This window comes from Amblyraja radiata, chromosome 2 (assembly GCF_010909765.2).
Source record: "Amblyraja radiata isolate CabotCenter1 chromosome 2, sAmbRad1.1.pri, whole genome shotgun sequence".
Lineage (NCBI taxonomy): Eukaryota > Metazoa > Chordata > Chondrichthyes > Rajiformes > Rajidae > Amblyraja > Amblyraja radiata.
This window is the reverse complement of record NC_045957.1, coordinates 26,151,012-26,172,122: the sequence shown is the minus strand read 5'-3', so window position 1 is coordinate 26,172,122 and position 21,111 is coordinate 26,151,012. Positions and strand designations below refer to the sequence as shown.

Here is a 21,111-nt window from a genome sequence, read left to right as displayed (position 1 = left end):
CTATTGCTGGCCACCACACTGCCTCGCGACACCGTTGTTTCATCTTAACAATGCCCAGGTGTCCTTCATGTGCCAGTTGTAACACACGGTGTTGTAGTGATTTGGGTATAACCACTCGAGTTCCACGCATGACACATGTATCGTTAAACACTGCCAGTTCGTGGCGTACCCGGTGGTATGGAACCAAGTCGTCTGCTATATCCTTGGGCCAGTCTGTCTTGAGATACTGGCAGACGGTTTGCAGTGTGCCGTCAGCTGTCGTCTCTGCTTTCAGCTCTTCCCGTGTTACTAGAATCGCTATTGCATGCGAAATCATCGCATGAACGTAGTCGTCAATTTCACTTGAAGCGTCGCCATCCCGTGTGCGTGCGGGTGCCACCGTTGGGACGCGACTAAGCGTATCTGCAATGCGATTGCGTGAACCTGCGAGGTATTCAACTTCGAAGTTGTGCTGATGAAGGCGATCGGACCATCTGTAGATCCGGAGCGGTAGATATCCTGAGCATGACGTGTCCAGTAACGTAGTTAGCGCTTGGTGATCCGTACGGAGAGTGAATCGTCTCCCGTATAGGTATACGTGCCAGTGTTCACACACGTAGATGCACGCTAATGCTTCGCGTTCCCCAGTGGAGTACTTGCATTCGGTTGCAGTCAAGGGACGGGATGCGAATGCGATCGGTCATTCACTTCCATCGATGCACTGCCATAACACTGCTCCGATTGCGATACTGGAAGTGTGACCTACGTTTCAGCATTTGGGTCGAAGTGCACGAGAACAGCGGAGATGCTATTTTGTCTTTCAACGTGATGAACGCGATGTCCTGCTCACTTGTCCATTCCCACTGTGTGTCTTTCCGTAGCAGCTTCTGTAGCGGTTCTGCGATCTGCGCGTACTGCGGCACAAACTGGCGGTGGCAGTTGGTGGTGCCCAGAAATGAAGCTAAAGGGCCTGTGCCACGAGCATGCAACTCCATGCGGCAAGCGCGACCTAAAGGGCCGGTCCCACCAGCATGCGCCTGCATGCGGCAAGTGCGACCTAACGTGGTCGCTTGAGCCGTACGGCCTCGCGGGGCCGGTCCCACTTCGATCGCCGGAGACGTATGGAGTTGTGCGGAGCTGGTCCTGACATCGCGCTGAACATTTTTCACACAGAGAGTGGTGAATCTCTGGAATTCTCTGTCACAGAAGGTAGTCGAGGCCAGTTCATTGGCTATATTTAAGAGGGAGTTAGATGTGGCCCTTGTGGCCGTATGGAGAGAAGGCAGGTACAGGATACTGAGTTGGATGATCAGCCATGATCATATTGAATGGCGGTGCAGGCTCGAAGGGCCGAATGACCTACTCCTGCACCTATTTTCTATGTTTCTATGTTTGTGTTTTCACACAATCGGAGCTTAATGCACTATAATGTAACTATATTTAATTAACAAACACTGGTTAAAAGTTAGCATAAGCAGACTATACATCTATATCCGTATAACGAATATACATCAATAGTCTCACATTAGCTTAGTTCCTGGGCCGTTCGGCCGTGTACTCTGTACATTACGCACTTATTGGATACAGATATACAGCAGGGTAAAAGGTATTTGATCAAGGTGCCTACTTGACCTTGTCCAATGTTCCCGGCGAGCGGGGCTGATCCATCTGATAGTCCAGCTCGCCCACCACGGATGTCGATGGGAACCGCGGCGTGAGAGCGAGGAGGGACCCATGAGCAGCCGCCGAAAGCGAGGTGGGCCGTTGGAGAGCAAAGAGGGCTGCCGGAGAGCCAGAGGGCCATCGGAGAGCCATAGAGGTCAAGAGCGTGGAGGGCCGTCAGGAGAGCGAGGAAGGTCATCCGAGAGTGGGGAGAGCCGTCAAGATTGAGAGGGAGGAGGAGAGCAGTAGAGGTCGAGAGTGCGGAGGGCGATCGGAGAGCGAGGAAGGTCATCGGAGAGGAGGGCTGCCGAGAACGATGGGGGGTCCTGGTGGGCAGTCCGCCAATTCATGTACCGTCCAAATACTTTTCAAACAGAGATTCAATTTATTACATTAGCTGAACCTGTGCTGTGTTTTTGCTCTTCTTTGCAGAAAGCCATGGCTGACACCTTCTACCTATCCAACATTGTACCTCAAAATTATTAAAATAATGCTGGCTTCTGGAATAGGTGAGGATCAAAATGTCCTAAATTTATACCTGGATCCTTGTTTTAGTTTAGAGATACAGCGTGGAAACATACTCTTCATGAGACCGCACCAACCAACAACCCGTACACTAATTCTATCCGACACATTAGGGACAATTTCCAGCAGCCAAAATATCTAAAAAGCTGTACGTCTTTGGAATGTGAAAGGAAACCAGAGCATCCAGAGAAAACCCACGCGGTCACAGGGAGAACGTACAAACTCCCTACAAACATCACCCGAGGTTGGGATTGATCCCGGGTCTCTGGCGCTGTGAGGCAGCAACTCTACCGCTGCACCACTGTGCCGCCTTCAGGATGGTCTAGGAATCGCGGGACTATCTGAACAGATAGTCCTTTGGTTTTGGAGGTGACCTGCTTTCTCTTCAGTTCTTTGTTGATGTCATTGTGGGATCTCTGTCTCAACTGAGACAGCAGATGCTAATGGTGAAGATACATGTGGATCATGTAAACGGAGCTGTTAATTCTGGGCTTTGTGCTCTCAATGAAGGGACTCCCACCTTCTCAGTGCCATCTTGAATGCACTTCTCCATTTTGAGCGGGTCTCCCTGCTGCCTGCTTCAGCAAATGTCATTGCAAGGTGACCTTTATTAAAGACATACACAAAATGTTGGATTAACTCAGCGGGTCAGGGAGCATCTCTGCAGAAAAGAAATAGGTGACGTTTCGGGTGAGAACCCTTCTTCAGACAGATTATTAAACTCAGCCCGCATGGCGTCCTCCTCCTCCTCTCCATGTTACCCCACACGTGAACTCATAACAACTGCAACCTACTTTTAACACTTGAGTCCTTCGCATTCCTAGCATTTGACCTTTGACCTGGTCAACACACTTTCACAGGAGCCAAGTGAGCAGTTAATCAGATATGAAACCTTCTCCAACCTTGAGTCAGGTGTGTCACCACTACTTTTACCCATACTATAGTTAGTCAACACAAATATAACCATTCATCGTTATTTAAAGGCCTGCAGGCTATTAATTAGCGCATCATACTGCTAAATGAAGGAATGGGATCACTTTATTAACAGTAGCACAGTAAAAAATATATCTAAGCCAGATATGTCATCGAACCATAAATCACATTGGTGGGTGGCACGGTGACGCAGCGGTAGAGATGTTGCCTTACAGCGCCTTACCAGGTTCGATCCCGACTACGGGTGCTGTCTGCTACCTGTGAGCCGGTGGGTTTTCTCCAGGTGCTCCGGTTACCTCCCACGTTCTGATTTGTAGGTCAATTGGCTTTGGTAAATTGTCTCTAGTGTGTAGGATAGTGCTGGTGTACGGGGTGATCGCTGGTCGGTGCGGACTCAGTGGACCGAGGTGCCACTTTCCGCACTGTATCTATAAAATCTAAAGGAAGTGGTAGAGGTGAGTACAATTACAATATATAAAATATATTTGAGTGGTTGTATGAATAGGAAAGGTTTAGACAGAGATAGGCTATAAATAGAAGAAAATGGGATGAACTTCAAGCTGTTGTGGAACCTAGACATTACAGTTTTCAGGCTCCTATATCTTCTTCCATCGGGTGGCGCCACCGCAGTGGCTGCCTCGCCAGCAGCTTGTCAGTCCTTTCGCCTTTTTTTGTTATTTTTAGTGCGTCTAAATGTATGTTTTAATGTTTCTTAGTATATCTTATGTAGGGGGTGGTGGGGGGGGAATAGGGGGAAACTTACCTGGACACTTTCAGTCACTTACCTGGACGGAGATGCGTCTTTTCTCCGTGTCGCATATTCACCCCGCTACCAACTGGCCTAGAGCTTCAGCAGCAGACACAGTGCGGAATTACCGTCGCGGAGCCTGAGATCCTTGTCGAGGATCGCCAGTGTTGGAGTTCCGATCGCGGGGCCTGCTGACTTTAACATCGTGAAGCTGTGATCTGCGGAGCTTCTAGCCGTGGGCGCGGCGTTGACTTTAACATCTCGGAGCCTTGGATCTTTTGCTGAGGATCGCCAGTGTTGGAGCTCCGTCCAGCGGGGCCTGTGGACTTTAATATCGGAAGCCGCGGTCTCCGGTAAGAAGCAGCCGATTCGGGAACTCCAAGCCTCAGAGTGTGTTCTGATCCGTCCCGACGTCAGAGTTTCGATCATCCCAGCGAGAGGGCCTGTACATCGGGCCGTCCGTAGCGGCGACTGCGGAGGGTTCTAGGCCCCGACCACGGGTGAACAAATGGAAGAAGATTGACTGAACTTTATTCCCTTCCATCACAGTGAGAAATGGTGATTCCACTGTGGTGGATGTTTATGTTAAATTCTATTGTGTATTGTGTTCTTTTTATTCGTATGGCTGTATGGTAACTCAAATATCAATGTACCAATTGTTGCATGTGACGATAAATGTGAACTTGAACTTTCCAATGGCAGGAATGAAATGAGTATGTGGCCAGGGTGGTGTTGGTATCTGATGACGATGGCTGCCTCTTTGAGCCAACGACTTCTGTAAATCCCTTTGAAGGTTGGGAGGTCAGTACCCGTGATGGACTGGGCAGTGCTCACCATTTTTTGCAGTCTTCTATGCTCCTGAGCGTCCAGGTTGCTGAATCAGGCCATGATGCAACTAGTCAACATGCTCTCTACTGTACACCTGTAGAAGTTCAAGAGAATCCTCTCTGACATTCCAAATCTCCGCAATCTTCTCAGGAAGTAGAGGCATTGATGGGCTTTCTTTATAATTGAATCAGTGTGCTGAGTCCAGCAAAGATCATCGGAGATGTTTACGCCCAGGCATCTTAAGCTTTTGACTCCCTCCCCCATGGTCCCATCAAACCTCAGCAATCTTGGAGCTCTATATGGCATCCGGCAGTAGAATGAACTGATAGCTTCTGTGTCCGACACCACGTGTGCAGAAGTCCTGGACCTGCTATTTAAACATCAAAACATAGAAAATGGGTGCAGGAGTAGGCCATTCGGCCCTTCGAGCCAGCACCGCCATTCAAATTGATCATGGCTGATCATCCAGAATCATTACCCCGTTCCTGCTTTCTCCCCATTTCCCCTGATTCCTTTAGCCCTAAGAGCTCTATCTAACTCTCTCTTGAAAACATCCAGTGAATTAGCCTCCACTGTCTTCTGTGGCAGAGAATTCCACAGGTTCACAACTCTCTGGGTGAAAAAGTTTTTCCTCATCTCAGTCCTAAAGTGTCAAGAGAGTCCCCTGACACACCGAATCTCTGCCATCTTCTCAGGAAGTAGAGGCGTTGATGGGCTTTCTTTATAATTGCACAGTCCTAAATGGCCTACCTCTTATTCTCAAACTGTGACCCCTGGTTCTGGACTCCTGCATCTAACCTGTCCAATCCCTTAATAACTGTAGATGTTTCTATAAGATCCAAACATAAGATCTATAAGATTTAAACAGGTGACACACCGCCATGTTTCCCCATGAGTTCTGGATGGTTAACTCTGCAACTATGATGCATGGTTGCTACCTGACCTGGACCTTTACACTAATGCCTGCATTTCACAAACCTGCAGCATTCTCTTATCTTGCTATAATACTCAGTGTGTGGGAAGACATGTCTGGAATATTGAATGCAAGGCATGCGATCTTGCTCATGAGTGATAGGCACTTAGTTGGGAAGCCGGCTTGCCCAAGTGAACCTACTCCAGTGAAGTCTAATGGTCTCAATAGAACGGATGCAAAAATTGGAGGAAAAATAATCACAAAGTAAAACAACTTGCATTTACAGGTCCACCACTGATTTTCCAGCAACCTTGGTTTCTGAGCCTTTCTAGATTATTTATTTTGCCAGACCACCAGAGATCATGGCTTCTGAGAAGAGTCAAACGGTACCGGATTGGTCCGCCTAGGTCGTCAGGGGGGGGGGGAGGGGGACCAAGATACCGGCCCACAAAGTCGGCCTTGGAAGTTGGCTATGGGAACGGATCAGCCAGTTCCTGCCAGGCTGGAGTTCCAGAGCCCCGGCCGCAGGGGGCAAATTCGACCCACTGATGAAGTCCCGATGAGGTTAAAGTCGCCGCTTTGCCCGGCCTAGGCACCACATTTTCAGGAGGACTTCCGAGGGGGGGGGGGGGGGGTTTAAACTGTGCTCTCGTAATTTTGTCTGGATTAAAAGACCATCAGTGGAAGCAGTTTCAATAAACTGTTGACACCAGGTGGGCAACAGTAAACAAAGCAGTCTGAAGAAGGGTCAAAACCATAATGTCGCTGGTCCTCCCCCTCCATAGATTGACACAGTGCCACAGCGCTAAAGTTGCTGGCTTACAGCGCTAAAGACGCTGGTTTGATGCTGACTACGGGTGCTGTCTGTATGGAGATTGTACGTTCCCCTGTGACTGCGTGGGTTTTCACCGGGTGCTCCGGTTTCCTCCCACACTCCAAAGACGTACAGGTTTGTAGGTTAATTTGACTTTGGTTAGTTTTAAAATTGTCACTAGTGTGTAGGTTAGTGTACGGGGTTATTGCTGGTGGGCTGAAGGACCTGTTTCAACGCGGTATCGCTGTCCTGAAGGTAAAGGCATAGCCAACAATGGCTTAGCGAAGAAGAGAAGTGAAGTTAACTCACACAAGGCATTTGTATTATTTTTGGCAGGTTGGAAATGTACTGTCAGTATGAAAAAGGTTGGGTCATTTCTAGCCCCTTGACTCTCCCAACATTAGGAGCTGGTGGAAGAAAAAAACATTACCTACGAGGTGAGATAAGAAACTGGGTATTTGTGTATAAAAGCCTTGTGAATATTTCCCTCCCTGCCAATCGCAAAACAACAAGTATAAGTGAGCTGAATAATTGCAGCAAGGATGCAACGTATATCACGAGAGATGGGATAGATGGCATAGACAGGGTAGACAATCAGAACCTTTTTCACAACGTGAAAGTGTGTAATGCGAGAGGGCATAACTATAAGGTGAGAAGGGGGAAAGTTTAATAGAGACATGCCGGGTAAGTTATTTTAACACCAATAGTGGTGGGGGCCTGGAACGCATTGCCAGGGGTGGTGATAGAGCCAGATATGATAATGCCCTTTAAGAGGCTTTTAGATAGGCATAGACGAGATCAGTTTAACTTGGCGTCATGTTCGGCACAAACAGTGTAGGTTGAATGGCCCGTTCCTGTGCTGTACTGTTCTAAGTACAGAGCCTTGTGCTAACAGAGTCTTGTGTTACTGAACTACTATTGCACTGAAACCACAAAGAGAATGAAAGCAGCTTGATATTGTCAGAGACATTGGATTAAAATACATTAAAATCTCTGCCAGATATCTGCACTACTTTCAAATTGTTTCCACAAATCATATATTTGTTGCCTTTGATTGCCTGTTCCTTGATCAGGTATTTGGTCATTTCATTTTCAATTAACTGATGTATAATTTTCCCTCCTGCAGATGTTAGGCTAATTGTCCTCGAATTATCCAGATTAGCTGTGGGGTTTTTTTCCACAATGTCCGCTTCATTGGCCACTTTCCAATTATCCACTATAAGTGCACATTCATCAGAGCCTAAAATGATTATTTTAAAACCCAAGACACTTCTGTTCATATGATCTGTGACTGCATCATTTTGGTCCCAGCATTTTGCATTCTGTTAGCTTAACTTAATTATTTATGATTTCCCTTTTTAATCTTAAATTTTTGTTTGTCTCATTCTTAGCTCGGGATAAATTAAGGGCGCACGGTGGCGCAGCGATAGAGTTACTGCCTTAGAGTGCCTGGGAACCAGGTTCGATCTTGACTGCGGGTGTTGCCTGTACGGAGTTTGAACGTTCTCCCCGTGACCGTGTGGGTTTCCCCCGACTACTCCAGTTTCCACCCACACTCGTAAGACGTACTGGTTTGTAGGTTAACTGGCTTAGGTAAATTGTAAAATAGTTCCTTGTGTGTAGGATAGTGCTAGTGTACGGGGTGATCGCTAGTCGGCACAACAGTGGAGCAAAGGGCACTGTATCTCTAAAGTCTACATTTCTACACTTGTATCCAGAGGCTTAGACTGATGATGGGTCATGGGAACAAATCCCACCGTGATAACTGGGCATATAACTCAAGGAATCTGGACTTCACACGCTGAACACTGACTGTAAACAATGTTTTAATTAATTGCGCAGGTGGTGTAGCTGATACTGGTTGCATGATGCTTCAAGGGATGTCCGATAATTGTCACATAGAGATCTGGTTTAATATTGTGCATCTGAATATCATTAAGTGCAAAAGTCTAAGCTATCCAGTTATTACTTGGAAGCCATTTGGTAACAGTAATAATAGCTTGTATTAATAATCCACCTTTAACACAATAAAGTGTCTCCAATACACTTGACACAATAATCAATAATAAGATTTCTCCGTATTTGGCATTGATATTCATGTTCAACACAAACATTGTGGGTCGAAGGGCCTATTCCTATGCAGTGAGGCGGAATTTATTTAGCCAGAGGGTGGTGAATCTGGGAAATCCATTGCCACGGATGGGGGTGGAGGCCAAGTTATTGGATATTTTTAAAGCGGAGATTGATAGTTTCTTCCTCAGTAAGGGTCGTCCAAGATTACGGGGAGAAGGCAGGAGTATGTGGTTGACAGGGAAAGATAGATCGGCCAAGATTGAATGGCGGAGTAGACTGGATGGAGCGATTGGCTTAATCCCACTCCTATGTCTCATGGTCTTTTCTTTTTTTTGTTCTAGTAAATTCTAATAGGTTAAAACCAAAAGCTGAATGAAAGATAAAATCTGGAAATACTCAACAGACCAGGCCACATCTGTGGCAAGAAAGCAGGAGATGGATTGTTTTAGTTCAGTGAAGACTAACCAACCTGAAACATTAACCTTGTTTTACTCCTCACTCCTACTGCCTTGACCTGCTGAATATTTCCAGTATTTTGTTGTTTTATTTCCTCTGGACCTGTCTTTTGTTATTTTTTTTTCCTTTTATTAAATCCTCATTATTATCCTCTTCTGCTTTTGCCTTCCCTCTATTTACTATAGACTTTATAGATACAGTGCGGAAACTGGCCCTCTGCCCACACTACACTAGCACTATCCTACACACTGGGGACAATTCTACACAAGCCAATCAACCTCGTCTTTGGAGTGTGGAAGGAAGCCGGAGGACCCGAAGGAAACCCACGCAGTCACAGGGAGAATGTACAAACTCCGTTCAGACAATACCCGTAGTCAGGATTAAATCTGGGTCTCTGGCACTATAAGGCAGTGTACTGTGTCACTCTGTGCCACTATGCCCCCCTTTTCTTTTCCGCTGTATCGCTGTGAGGTCAGTTTTTTCCCCCCCAGTTCTGATGAAAGTTTGTTAGCCTGAACCATTAGTTCTGTTTCTTTCCCTTAGATGCATCCTGACCGCCAGAGTTTTTATTTCAGGTACCCAGCATCCACGGTATTTTGCTTTTCTATCCATTTATGTGTGTGTGTGTGTGAGTGTGTGTTTCTGATTGTTTGATCAAAAAGTTCTATTTACTACATCAGTGACACTAGCTGCTGAGGTCAGCAGGAAAAATTAGCAGGCCAGATCCACTTAGTGTAGTGCTGGAGTAACTCAGTGGCTCAGCCAGCATTTCTGGAGAGCATGGACAGGCAACATTGAACGTAGGACATTGCAGCATGTACTGCATGTACAAACACGGGTGGCACAGTGGCGTAGCTGTAAAGTTGCTGCTTTACAGCACCAGAGACTCGGGTTAATATTCTGACTACAGGTGATGGCTGTACGGAGTTTGTACGTTTTCCCTGTGACCACATGGGTTTTCTCCAGGCGCTCCACTTACCTCCCACACCCCAATGACGTGCAGGTTTGTAGGTTAATTGGCTTCAGTAAATTGTCCCTAGTGTGTAGGATAGTGCTATCGTAAGAGGGTCGCTGGTCAGCGCGGACACCGAGGGGCCTGTTTCCATGCTGTATTATTGAAGTCCAAAGCATGTGATGAGACCCATCAGCCCACAATGTCTGTGCCGAGCATGATGCCAAGATCATCACATCTACCTGCACGTAACCCATTTCCCTCCATTCCCGGCATATCCATATGTCTTTTAAATGTCACTAACGCATCTGCTTCAACCACCACCACCGGCAGAGCATTCCTGGCGCTCATCACCATCTGCGTTTAAAAACAAATAGCCCCAAACATCTCCTTTAAACTTTATCCCTCTCACCTTTCAGCTATGGCCTCCAGTATTTGATATCTCCATCCAAGGGTAAAGGTTCTGACTGTCTACCCTATCTATGCCTCGCATAATTTTTATATACTTCTGTCAGGTCTCCCTGCAACTCACGTTTCAGGTCAGGACTGAAGAGGCGCCCCGACTGGAAACGTTACCTATCCACATCCTCCACAGATGCTGCCTGACCCGCTGAGTTAATCCAGCACTTTGTGTTTTGTGCCAGATTCCAGCATCTGCAGTATCCTTGCTTCTATACACTCACTCCGTTATTGAATGCAGAATCCTGCAGAGGCTGAAATCCTGAAGTAACGAGTAGATTGTATTCCTTTGCCAGTCCTCCATTATTAGATGTAGCAGGTTTGTGTATTTGTCTCCTCACCGCCACCACTACCACCTGGCTCCAATGTATCCTGTTTGTCACTTACACTGACTCTTGTACACCGTTGAGCTCAAATTTGCTCAAAATTTGCCCGAGCTGAATTGCCTAACTGGGTGAACACTGGCAGGTTTTACCAAGTGGCAGAGTAGCAACCTGCAAGTTTTGCACTGGTATATTGCGGTCAATGTTCACCGCACACCTTAGAACACAGAACAGTACAGCTCAGGAACAGGCCCTTTGGCCCATAATGTCCATGTCAAACATGATGTCAAGTTAAACTCCTCTACCTGCATGTGATCCACATCCCTCCATTGCCTTCATATCTATGAGGCAACATTTAAAGAACGATTAGACAGGTAGATGGATAGAAACATAGAAACATAGAAACATAGAAATTAGGTGCAGGAGTAGGCCATTCGGCCCTTCGAGCCTGCACCGCCATTCAATATGATCATGGCTGATCATCCAACTCAGTATCCCGTACCTGCCTTCTCTCCATACCCTCTGATCCCCTTAGCCACAAGGGCCACATCTAACTCTCTCTTAAATATAGCCAATGAACTGGCCTCGACTACCCTCTGTGGCAGGGAGTTCCAGAGATAGGACAGGTTTAGAGGGAAATGGGTCAAACGCAGGCAGGTGGGACCAGTGTGGATGGGACATGTTGGGCGGCATGGGCAAGTTGGACTGAAGTGTTTGTTTCCACACTCTATGACTATTTGCAGCACCTGAATATCTCTGGCCAGGCCAGCATTTATCGTCAGCCTTCATAATGAATAAAATTGTGTTACCGATTGGTTTTATTCACGTTTCGTGGCCAGTAACCATACTAAAAAAACTTGACTCTACTTACAGCAGACTTGACCTTTTACCCATTCCCCTTTTATCTCACTGTTTGGCTTTTATTCTCCAGCAGGCTACTAGCATGCACTCCTTTCTCTATTTTATCCCCACCATTAATCTTGTACTTGAAGCAATAGCTTGTATTGAGACCATTTTTGAGGATAATTGGAGCAACCATCCAAAACTAAGGCCAAACATCTTTGTCGTGGGAATATAATGTTTTCTGCTCTTGCAGTCACTGTCAGGCAGATGTGCAGCAAGGCCCAAGGGGACCATTTACCAAAATAAAAAGCGCTCCCTCCCCTTTTCACTCTCCCACTGCTAGTATCAAAAGGCTATTTAAACATTGCAAGCTGGGTGCTGTAAATCAACTCGGCACTCTTCTAGATGAAGTGGACCGTAATCCACAGCAAACCTCCTGAATACCAGTGCCAGCTGTGTTCTCCAGCCAGGCATCCAGCAAAGTTTACCTGGATCAAGACCAAACAGGGAGAGAACATTTATAAAATTGAATATTTATATAGGGTGGGTTGGAGGCAACTCCACGCCTCAAACCTGCCCACCACTCAACATAGTTTAGTTTAGTTTAGAGATACAGCGAGGAAACAGGCCTTTCGGCCTACCAAGTCCGTACCAACCCGTAAGCTAGCACTATCCTACACCCAATTTACACCAGAAGCCAATAAACTACAAACCTGTACATCTTTGGAGTGATGTAGGAAGTAAAGGCAAGTAAGTAAGGTGATTCTTAAGGGCATCAAAGGTTATGGGATGAAGGCAGGGGAATGGGGTTGAAAGGGAAAATAGATCAGCCAGGATCGAATGGCAGAGCAGAGTCAATAGGCTGAATTGCCTAATTCTGGTCCTATGCCTTAGGGTCTTATGGTGTATAGGAAACTAGAGCACCCGGAGAAAATCCACGCGGTCACAGAGAGAACGTAGAAACTCCGTAGAGACAGCAGCCGTAGTCAGGATCGTACCCAGGTCTCTGTCTGTAAGGCAGCAGCTCTACCGTTGCGTCACTGTGCCACCCATTGCGCCACTGTGCTGCTCTTAGCTCTTAACTCTCTTTCAGTCCCCATAGATGCCGCTCAATCTGCTGAGTGTTTGTAGCACTTCCTGTTTTAGTTCCACTCACCTGTTGCTTCTCTCCTGCATCTTCCAGTTTTTATTTCAGATTTTCATCATCAGCAGTTTTAAAAAAAAATTTCTTTGGTCATCCAGAAGCCATGTTTGCCATTGGTGGTCCACTCAGCCCACTGGGTGGCAGTGTAACTGAAGCCTGGAGGCAGTTTGGAGGCAAAGGGTTAATTCGGCCAATGGGACCATCTTGGGGACTGAGCAAGGGAGGCCTTTCATCTCCTTCGCTGGGTCAAAGTCAAATTCTGTAGTGAAATGGCGTGAGAGGTTTGTGGTCTGTTGTCCTGCCCTAACTTCTGTGGATTTAGCTGAACATCTCATCACATACTGGATTTGTTTGCAGCATTTTTTTTTGTTCGGCGTGGTTTGAATTTTTTTTCAGCAACAAATGTTCACTTCAAAATAGCTTGCAAGATCTAAAATAGCACTTAAATGTATTGCACACAAATCACTGCTGGAGCACACTTGCTCTGTTGCTATACTGGTGAAGGCAAGTGGCATTTGCATGTCTGGCTGAGTGATTGCCAGTTTCAACTGTTTTTTTTTAATAACTTCCAAAGGTTTCCATATGGGGGGAATCCCCAGCAGAATATCAGCACATTCCTGGTGGACCCCCCTCCCCGCCAGTCTAACTTTGGAAAGGAGGAAAGGCTTATTTTCACTGTTTAAAAATATAAATGTGCGGAACGGAAATAATTCACGGCTGAGTGGACCATTTACCAACTTTAACACACGGTTGTTGAGATAGAACAGAGAACAGGAAGAGTACAGCGCAGGAACAGGCCCTTTGGCCCACTAGGCCCATGCCGAACATGATGCCAGGTTAAACATGTCCTCTGCCTGCATGTGATCCATATCCCTCCATTCCCTCCAGATCCAGGTACCTATCTAAAAGCCCCTTAAATGCCACTATTGTATCTGCCTCAGCCACCACCCCCTGCAGCACGTTCATGGCACCTAATCCTCTCTCGGTCTTAAATGCCACTATCTGCCTCCACCACCAGCAATGGCAGCATATTCAAGGCATCCCACCACTCTCTTTACATTAAAAAGAGCTTGCTCCTCACATCCCCCTTACCCCTCTCACCTTGAAGCTATGCCCTCTCATCTTTGGTGTTATTCAGAATCTCAGGATTCCCCAACGCAGTTTACAACAAACGATATATTGCTACTCAGCGGGTCAGGCAGCATCTCTGAAGAAAAAGTATCTCCCCAGAGACGCTGAGTTACTCCGGCATTTTGTGTCTATCTTCAGCGTAAAGCAGCATCTGCAATCCCTTCCTACATAATATATAGTGACTGTTCGTGCTACTCTCTCGCCACTCCAGGAGCCTTGGACTCTGACCTTGGGAGCTGTCTGTGAGGAATTGCATGTACTTCCCTTGATCTGGATGTTCTAGTTTCTTGCCACATCCATAAAGCAAGGTGGTTGGCTAATTGCGACTGTAATTTGTCCCTTAGTGTAAGTGAGAATAAGAAAGGGATGTGCATGTGAGAGGGAATAAGTTGTAGGTGTGCAAGACGGAAAGGCAAAAGGGAATTGGACTGATGGGTCCCTGCTAGGAGCTGATTTAGAACAGCACAGGAACAGGCCATTTGGCCCACATTGTCTGTGCTGAACATGGTCAGGTTAAACTAATCACCACTGCCGGCACGTGATCCATATCCCTCCATTTCCTGCATATCCTTGTGCCTATCTAAACGCTGCTTAAATGTAATTATCACATCTGCCTCCATCACCACACCCGCACAGTGTTCCACACACCCACTACTCTCTGTGTAAGTTGATTTACCTTGCACATAGCCATTAAAGCATCGCCCTCCAGACTTTGACTTTTCCACCCTGGTAAAAAGGTTCTGACTCTCTACCCTTTTTCCCCAAAACTTATATATACTCCTATCAGGTCTCCCCTCAGCCTCTGACACTCCAGAGAAAATAAACTTTGTTCAACATCTCCTTACAGCTGATACCCTCTAATCCAGGCAACATCCTGGTAAACCTCTTCCGTGCCCTCTCCAAAGCTTCCACAACCTTCCTGTAATTGGACAATCAGAACTGCACGCAATAATCCAAATGCAGCCGAACCAAAGATATCTAAAGCTGCATCATGGCTTGCTAAAGGGGCTGTCCCACTGTACAAGCTAATTCAAGAGTTCTCCCGAGTTTCCCGATTCGAACTTGGAGAAATACGGTAATAGCCGCTCGTAGGTACTCGGGGCTCTCGTGGACATTTTCAACGTGTTGACAAATCTTCACGAGCTTACCGCGTTTCCCGAGTACCTGCCGTTAGCGTTACGAACCGCTAAGAGACGTCCCAAGCTCCGATGTACCCACTACGTACATTCTACGTGCTTACCACGAGTTTGATTTTTTTTTTTAACTCGAGAGAGCTCTTGAATTACCTCGTACAGTGGGACAGGCCCTTTACTCTTATACTCAAGGTCCTATCCAAAGAAGGCAAGCATGCCATACATGTATGCTTCAGATTATATTCTTTATAGAAAAATATTTCACTGTATTCGCAACTACTCCTATTGGTAGGCTCATTGTTTGCTTGGGAAGATGTGATCTTAAGAGAAATAAGGTGGAAAACTATGGAACTGGTAAAACTACTAGGATGGAGAAGGGGGCAAGAGGAATGGGAGTAGTGTAAGTAGAAGTTACATGAAATTAGAGAATTCAATGTTTACGATTGGGTTGTAAGCTTACTTGGACATCTCCGACAGATCACTCGGTCATCTCTATTGTGTTCAGTTTTGGCCGCCCTGCTATAAAAAAAGATGCCATTAAGCTTGAAAGAGTACGGAAAATATAAGGATGTTGCCAGGACTCGAGAAACAGAGTTAAAGGGAGAGGTTGGGCAGGCTGGGATTTTCTTCCTTGGAATGTAGGAGACTGAGGGGGTGACATTACAGAGGTGTATAAAATCATGAGGGGCATACATTGGGTGAATGCACACAGCCCTTCTGGATTCTGGGTTCCCACTAGACAGTAATCATCTTTGGCACGTTTATGATTTTGTCGTCAGCCAAGTTTCATAGAGCTTCTGATTTTTCATATCCTATCCTCCTCTACCCGTCGTATCGAGTGACTGTCTTTAATCCCTCGCGGGGAACTCCAAATATTTCCCCATTTACAACAGCACAGCAATAGATGCAGGCAGAATGTGTGATTGTATACGCCTTGCTTCTCAAAATAAAGAGACACAAGAGACTGCAAATGCTGGAATCTGGAGATTGTTTGTTTCTCAAAATAAAACTGGCCAGAGTGTAGCATTTGGTTACCCTAAACTAACAGAGCTAGGTGATATAAGGACGGCACGGTGGCACAGTGGTAGAATTGCTGCCTTACAGCGCCAGATACCCAGCTCAATCCTGACCAGCGATTCCTGCACACGAACACTATCTGACACACTAGGGACAATTTGCCAACAAACCTGTATGTCTTTGGCGTGTGGGAGGAAACCAGAGATCCCGGAGAAAACACAGGGAGAACATACAAACTCCGTACAGGGAGAACATACAAACTCCGTACAGACAGCACCCGTAGTCACTTTCTCATTGACTCCCCATACAATAGGTGCAATTTGCAGAGGCCAATTAACCTACAAACCCACACGTATTTGAGACATGGTAGGAAACAAGAGCACCGTTTGAAACTACCTAATTGAAACTTGCAGAATAATGAAAGGATGTGGAAATGATGTTTCCACTGGTGGGAGAGTCTAGGAGCAGAGGTCATAGCCTCGGAATTAAAGGGCGCTCTTTTAGAAAGGAGGTGAGGAGGAACTTCTTTAGTCAGAGGGTAGTTAATCTGTGGAACTCATTGCCACAGAGGGCTGTGGGGGCCATCAGTGGATATTTTTAAGGCAGAGATAGTCATGTTCTTGATTAGAACGGGTGTCAAGGGTTTTGGGGAGAAAGCAGGAAAATGGGATTAGGAGGCAGAGTTCAGCCATGATTGAATGGCGGAGTAGACTCGATGTGCCGAATGGCCTAATTCTACTCCTATAACTTGTGAACACCCGGAGGAAACTCACACAGTAAAAAAAAAGTGCAAGCTCCACACAGACAGTGTCAGGATCGAATCCGGGTTCCCTGGCGTTGTGAGGCAGCGGCTCTACCAACTGCGCCACTGTGGTCTGGTATATATCTTGCAGCCTGCTGTATGAACCTGCACCGATGCTGTATCATGTGAATCCCTTTGTCCCATCCACACAAATGAGTTGCATCAGAGTTTTACATTTGCGATTCCGACACTGTAACTGTATCCTTTCCCCTTCACGTGCTGTGCTGTCTGTGTTTTGAGATGAGCCATGTACTCTGTCCACAGTGTTGAAGGGAGACTGTGTCGACTCTGACAGCTTGACAATAATTAATGTTGCAGTTGGTTTTGGTACCGGCAGAAGACAACTCATCTGGACACCACCTGTTGCCATCTCCTGTGACATAGAAAAGGCTGATGTAAATTGAAATGCCTTTTAGACCGATGTAAAGATGATATTACCAGCCATGGCCGCCCCTCAATGCAGTGCAAGTGATCTAATTATCCAGCCCGTTTAGCTGTCGTTCAAATCCACTCAGATTTCAAGCGCAGGAGCATCAGAAAGCAGAGTATCTTGTAGCTGTCCTTGTAACTGGCTACCATTTCCACTTGATATGTAAATAGAAACTTCCCTCAGAATAACCAGAGTGATTGAAGGACAGATTATAATATAGCGCTTGGTAAATTTTAACACTTGGTTTAGGACTCCAACAGGGCTGCACTGTGGCGCAACGGTGGAGTTGCTCTCTTACAGTGCCAGAGACCCGGGTTCAATGCTGACAATGGGTGCTGTTTGTACGGAGTTTGTACGTTCTCCCTGTGACCGCGTGGGGTTTTTCCGGATGCCCCGGTTTCCTCCCACACTCCGCAGACATACAGGTTTGTAGGTTAATTGGCTTGGTAAAATTGTAAATTGTCCCCAGTGCATGTAGGATAGTGTTAGTGTCTGTATCTCTAAACTAAACTTTAAAACAAATGTATTTTGTTGAAGAAGTTCAATGTAATGTTGTCAGCTCCAGAAATATGGCGACACTGGTGTACTACGTAGGTGAGGTCTGCTGTGTAATTTTACCGGTTCTTTGCAAAGCTAAACATTTTACTGTACCTAGGTACATGTGACAATAAAAATATCATTGAATTCAAGTAAAATAATTATTGCAAATTTTGATTTAGTCACACTTTATAGAAATCAAAAGAGGGGTGCTTTGCTTTAAAATGATTGAAAATATCCACCTTTGTCCATCACTAAAACCTAATCAGAACCACGGTCAATCAAATAAATGTAAAAGCTCAAACACAAAGCAAAACTTCAAGGACACGGCTTCATGTCAAGCTTGTGTTTCCCCAGCTGGCCTTTACATTCCAGGTAGTGTATAAGCTCTTGCAATAGAGGAGGAATAATGGTGTAAAATAAAATAAAGAACCCTCGGTGAAAAGTAATGAAATGCACCTCAGCCGATGACAAGGAAGGAAATGATTCAATCCCTGCCTGAACTGCCCCCTTCAGCTGTCCAACCACCTGCCCTGATTTCCTTTTTCAGATGAAGTTCTGAAATTAACAGTCTTGCTGAGGAAGGAAGAGAAACAAGGAATTGCAGTTACTGAACCCTGAGCAAAACACAAAGTGCTTGAGTAGATACAAGGAACTGCAGATGCTGGAGCAAAAAGCACAGTGCTGGAGTAACTCAGCGGGTCAGGCAGCATCTCAGGAGGACATGGATAGTTTAGTTTAATTTATTGTCACGTGTACCGAGGTACAGTGAAAAGTTTTTGTTGCGTGCTAACCAGTCAGCGGAAAGACTATACATGATTACAATCGAACCATCCACAGTGTACAGATACATGATAAAGGGAATAATGTTTAGTGCAAGATAAAGTACAGTAAAGGCCGATTAAAGATAGTACGTGCGTCCCCAATGAGGTAGCTCAGGACCGCACTCTAGTTGTTGAAAGGTTGGTTCAGTTGCCTTATAACAGGTGGGAAAAAACTGTCCCTGAATCAGGAGGCGTGCGTTTTCACACTTCTGTACCTCTTGCCAAATGGAAGAGGGGAGAAGAGGGAGTGACTGGCGCGAGACTTCTGCAAAACATAAGGTGCTGGTGTACATAATGGTACCAATGGTGGCATGTTGAGCAAAAAGGCACACATTGCTGGAGTAACTCAGTGGGTCAGGCAGCATCTCTAGCGACATGGATAGGTGATGTTTGGGGTCTGGACCCTTCTTCAGACTGATTGTAGTCGGGGGGAGAAAGCTGGAAGAGCGAGGTAGGGGTGGGACAAAGCCTGGCTAGTGATAGGTGGAGACAGGTGAAGGTGGGTTTGATTGGCAGATGGGTTGACAAAGTCTTGAGATGTAAAGGAGTCAAAACAATGTCAGATAAGGAGAGAAGAGTGAAATGTAAAACCATATGGAGGGGGACAGGACAGGACAGGACAAAATGCAGGAGAATTTAGCTGTTCAGCCTTCAGTAGGGTCAAGCTCTGGTTAAAGTCCAGAAATCTGTTGGTCCGCACCTGAATATCTGCAGTGTCTGGGCTTTGGTTGCTTGCATGGTCTTGTTTGTAAGTTATGGGAGCAGAATTAGGCCATATGGCCCACTGAGTCTACTCATGCCATTCATGCTTGATCTATCTTTCGTTCTCAACCCCATCCTCCTGCCTTCTCCCTATAACCCTTGACACCCCCACTAATCAAGAATCATTGCCTTAAAAATACTAAATGACTTAGCCTCCACAGCCATTTGTGGCAATGAATTCCACAGATTCACCACCCTCCTCCTCATCTCCTTTATAAAGGCAAGTCATTTTATTCTGAATCATTATCATCGTACCTCTCTCTCCATTTAGGTTTAGGTAATGGGGACAAATGATGTTGCTGTGCCCACACACCTGTACAAAGTCATCCTCGCACACAAGAACAACACGTCCTCTGGGTTATTGCCTCTGGCAGCCTTTGTCGTTCCCAACAAACCGATCGGTTTGCCAGGTGAGCCTGCAGACTCTGGAGAAGATGTCTGGCCTCACTTTCTTCCCGGCCCTGACAAGGCCGGGCAGTGCAATGACCTCTGTGAGGCGCTCAGCTGCCGGCTGTTTGACACCACGGAGTTTGCCCTGTCCGTCGCCGGGCGGAAAGCGAGGAATGCCCAAAACTTTGCAGGGCTTGGAGAAAGCCATGGGCGATCTCTGGGAACGTGGGATTGAGCCAGACCAGTACCTGTGGGATCTGTACTGGCAGAAGAGACAGGAGGTGGAATTGAAGGAAGCCAGAGAAAGCCAAGCAGCCAAGGGTGGATAACCCACATCTGAATCCTCAGGATCTTGTCCGTCAGTCAGAACAGTGAGGACCCTTCGGCCCCTCTCATCCGTGCCCATCATTTTGCCCAAACATTAATCTTACTTGCCCTCATTCTGTCTGTGCCTCTGTGCCGCACCTAGGTAAGAGTCTGCCTAAATGTCTCTTAAAAGTAGTAATTGTATCTGACTCCACTGACACCTCTGGCAGTGAGTTCCAGATATCAATCACTCTCTTAAGAAAATTCATTCCCTTCAAATCTGCTCTGTTCATAAGTCATAGGAGCAGAAGTAGACCAATGAGCCCATCAAGTCTACTCTACCATTGAATCATGGCTAATCTATCTTTCTCAACCCCATTCTCCTGCCTTCTCCCCATACCTTTGATACCCTTGCTAATTAAGAGCCTGTCATCAGGTACTATCACAACGTTTAAGAAAGTTAGACTGGCACATGGACAGGATAGTGTTAGAGGGATATGGGGTAAATGCAAGTAGGTGGGACCAGTATAGATGGGACACATTCGTCAGTGTGGAGAAGTTGGGCCAAAGGGCTTGATTCCACGCTGTATGACTCCATGACTCACAATCTCCACTTTGTTTGAATGTCCTCTTGTTTGAATCTTCCCTACTCTCAATGGAAAAAGCTTATCCACGTCAACTCTGTCTATCCCTCTCATAATTTAAAAGACCTCTATCAAGTCCCCCCTTAACCTTCTGCGCTCCAAAGAATAAAGACCTATCTTGTTCAACCTTTCTCTGTAACTTAGGTGCTGAAACCCAGGCAACATTCTAGTAAAGGTACACAAAATTGCTGGGGAAACTCAGCGGGTGCAGCAGCATCTATGGAGCGAAGGAAATAGGCGACGTTTCGGGCCGAAACCCTTCTTCAGACTCAGTAAATCTCCTCTGTACTCTCTCTATTTTGTTGACATATTTCCTATAATTTGGCGACCAAAATTGTACACTATATTCCAGAATTGGCCTCACCAATGCCTTGTACAATTTTAACATTACATCCCAACTTCTATACTCAATGTTCTGATTTATAAAGGCCAGCACACCAAAAGCTTTCTTTACCACCTTATCTACACGAGATTCCACATTCA

The 21,111-nt window shown here is 46.1% G+C and overlaps 1 protein-coding gene across 1 annotated transcript; it reads left to right on the top strand.

Annotated features, from left to right (window-relative positions):
- The first annotated feature begins 663 nt into the window (after positions 1–663).
- On the top strand, positions 664–20,007 carry exog (exo/endonuclease G). The gene is given in 8 exon segments (XM_033039304.1): positions 664–804; positions 2,074–2,150; positions 6,739–6,823; positions 14,556–14,570; positions 19,566–19,693; positions 19,695–19,747; positions 19,750–19,856; positions 19,858–20,007. Coding segments are annotated over 8 exon segments (756 nt in total).
- Positions 20,008–21,111: the final 1,104 nt, after the last annotated feature.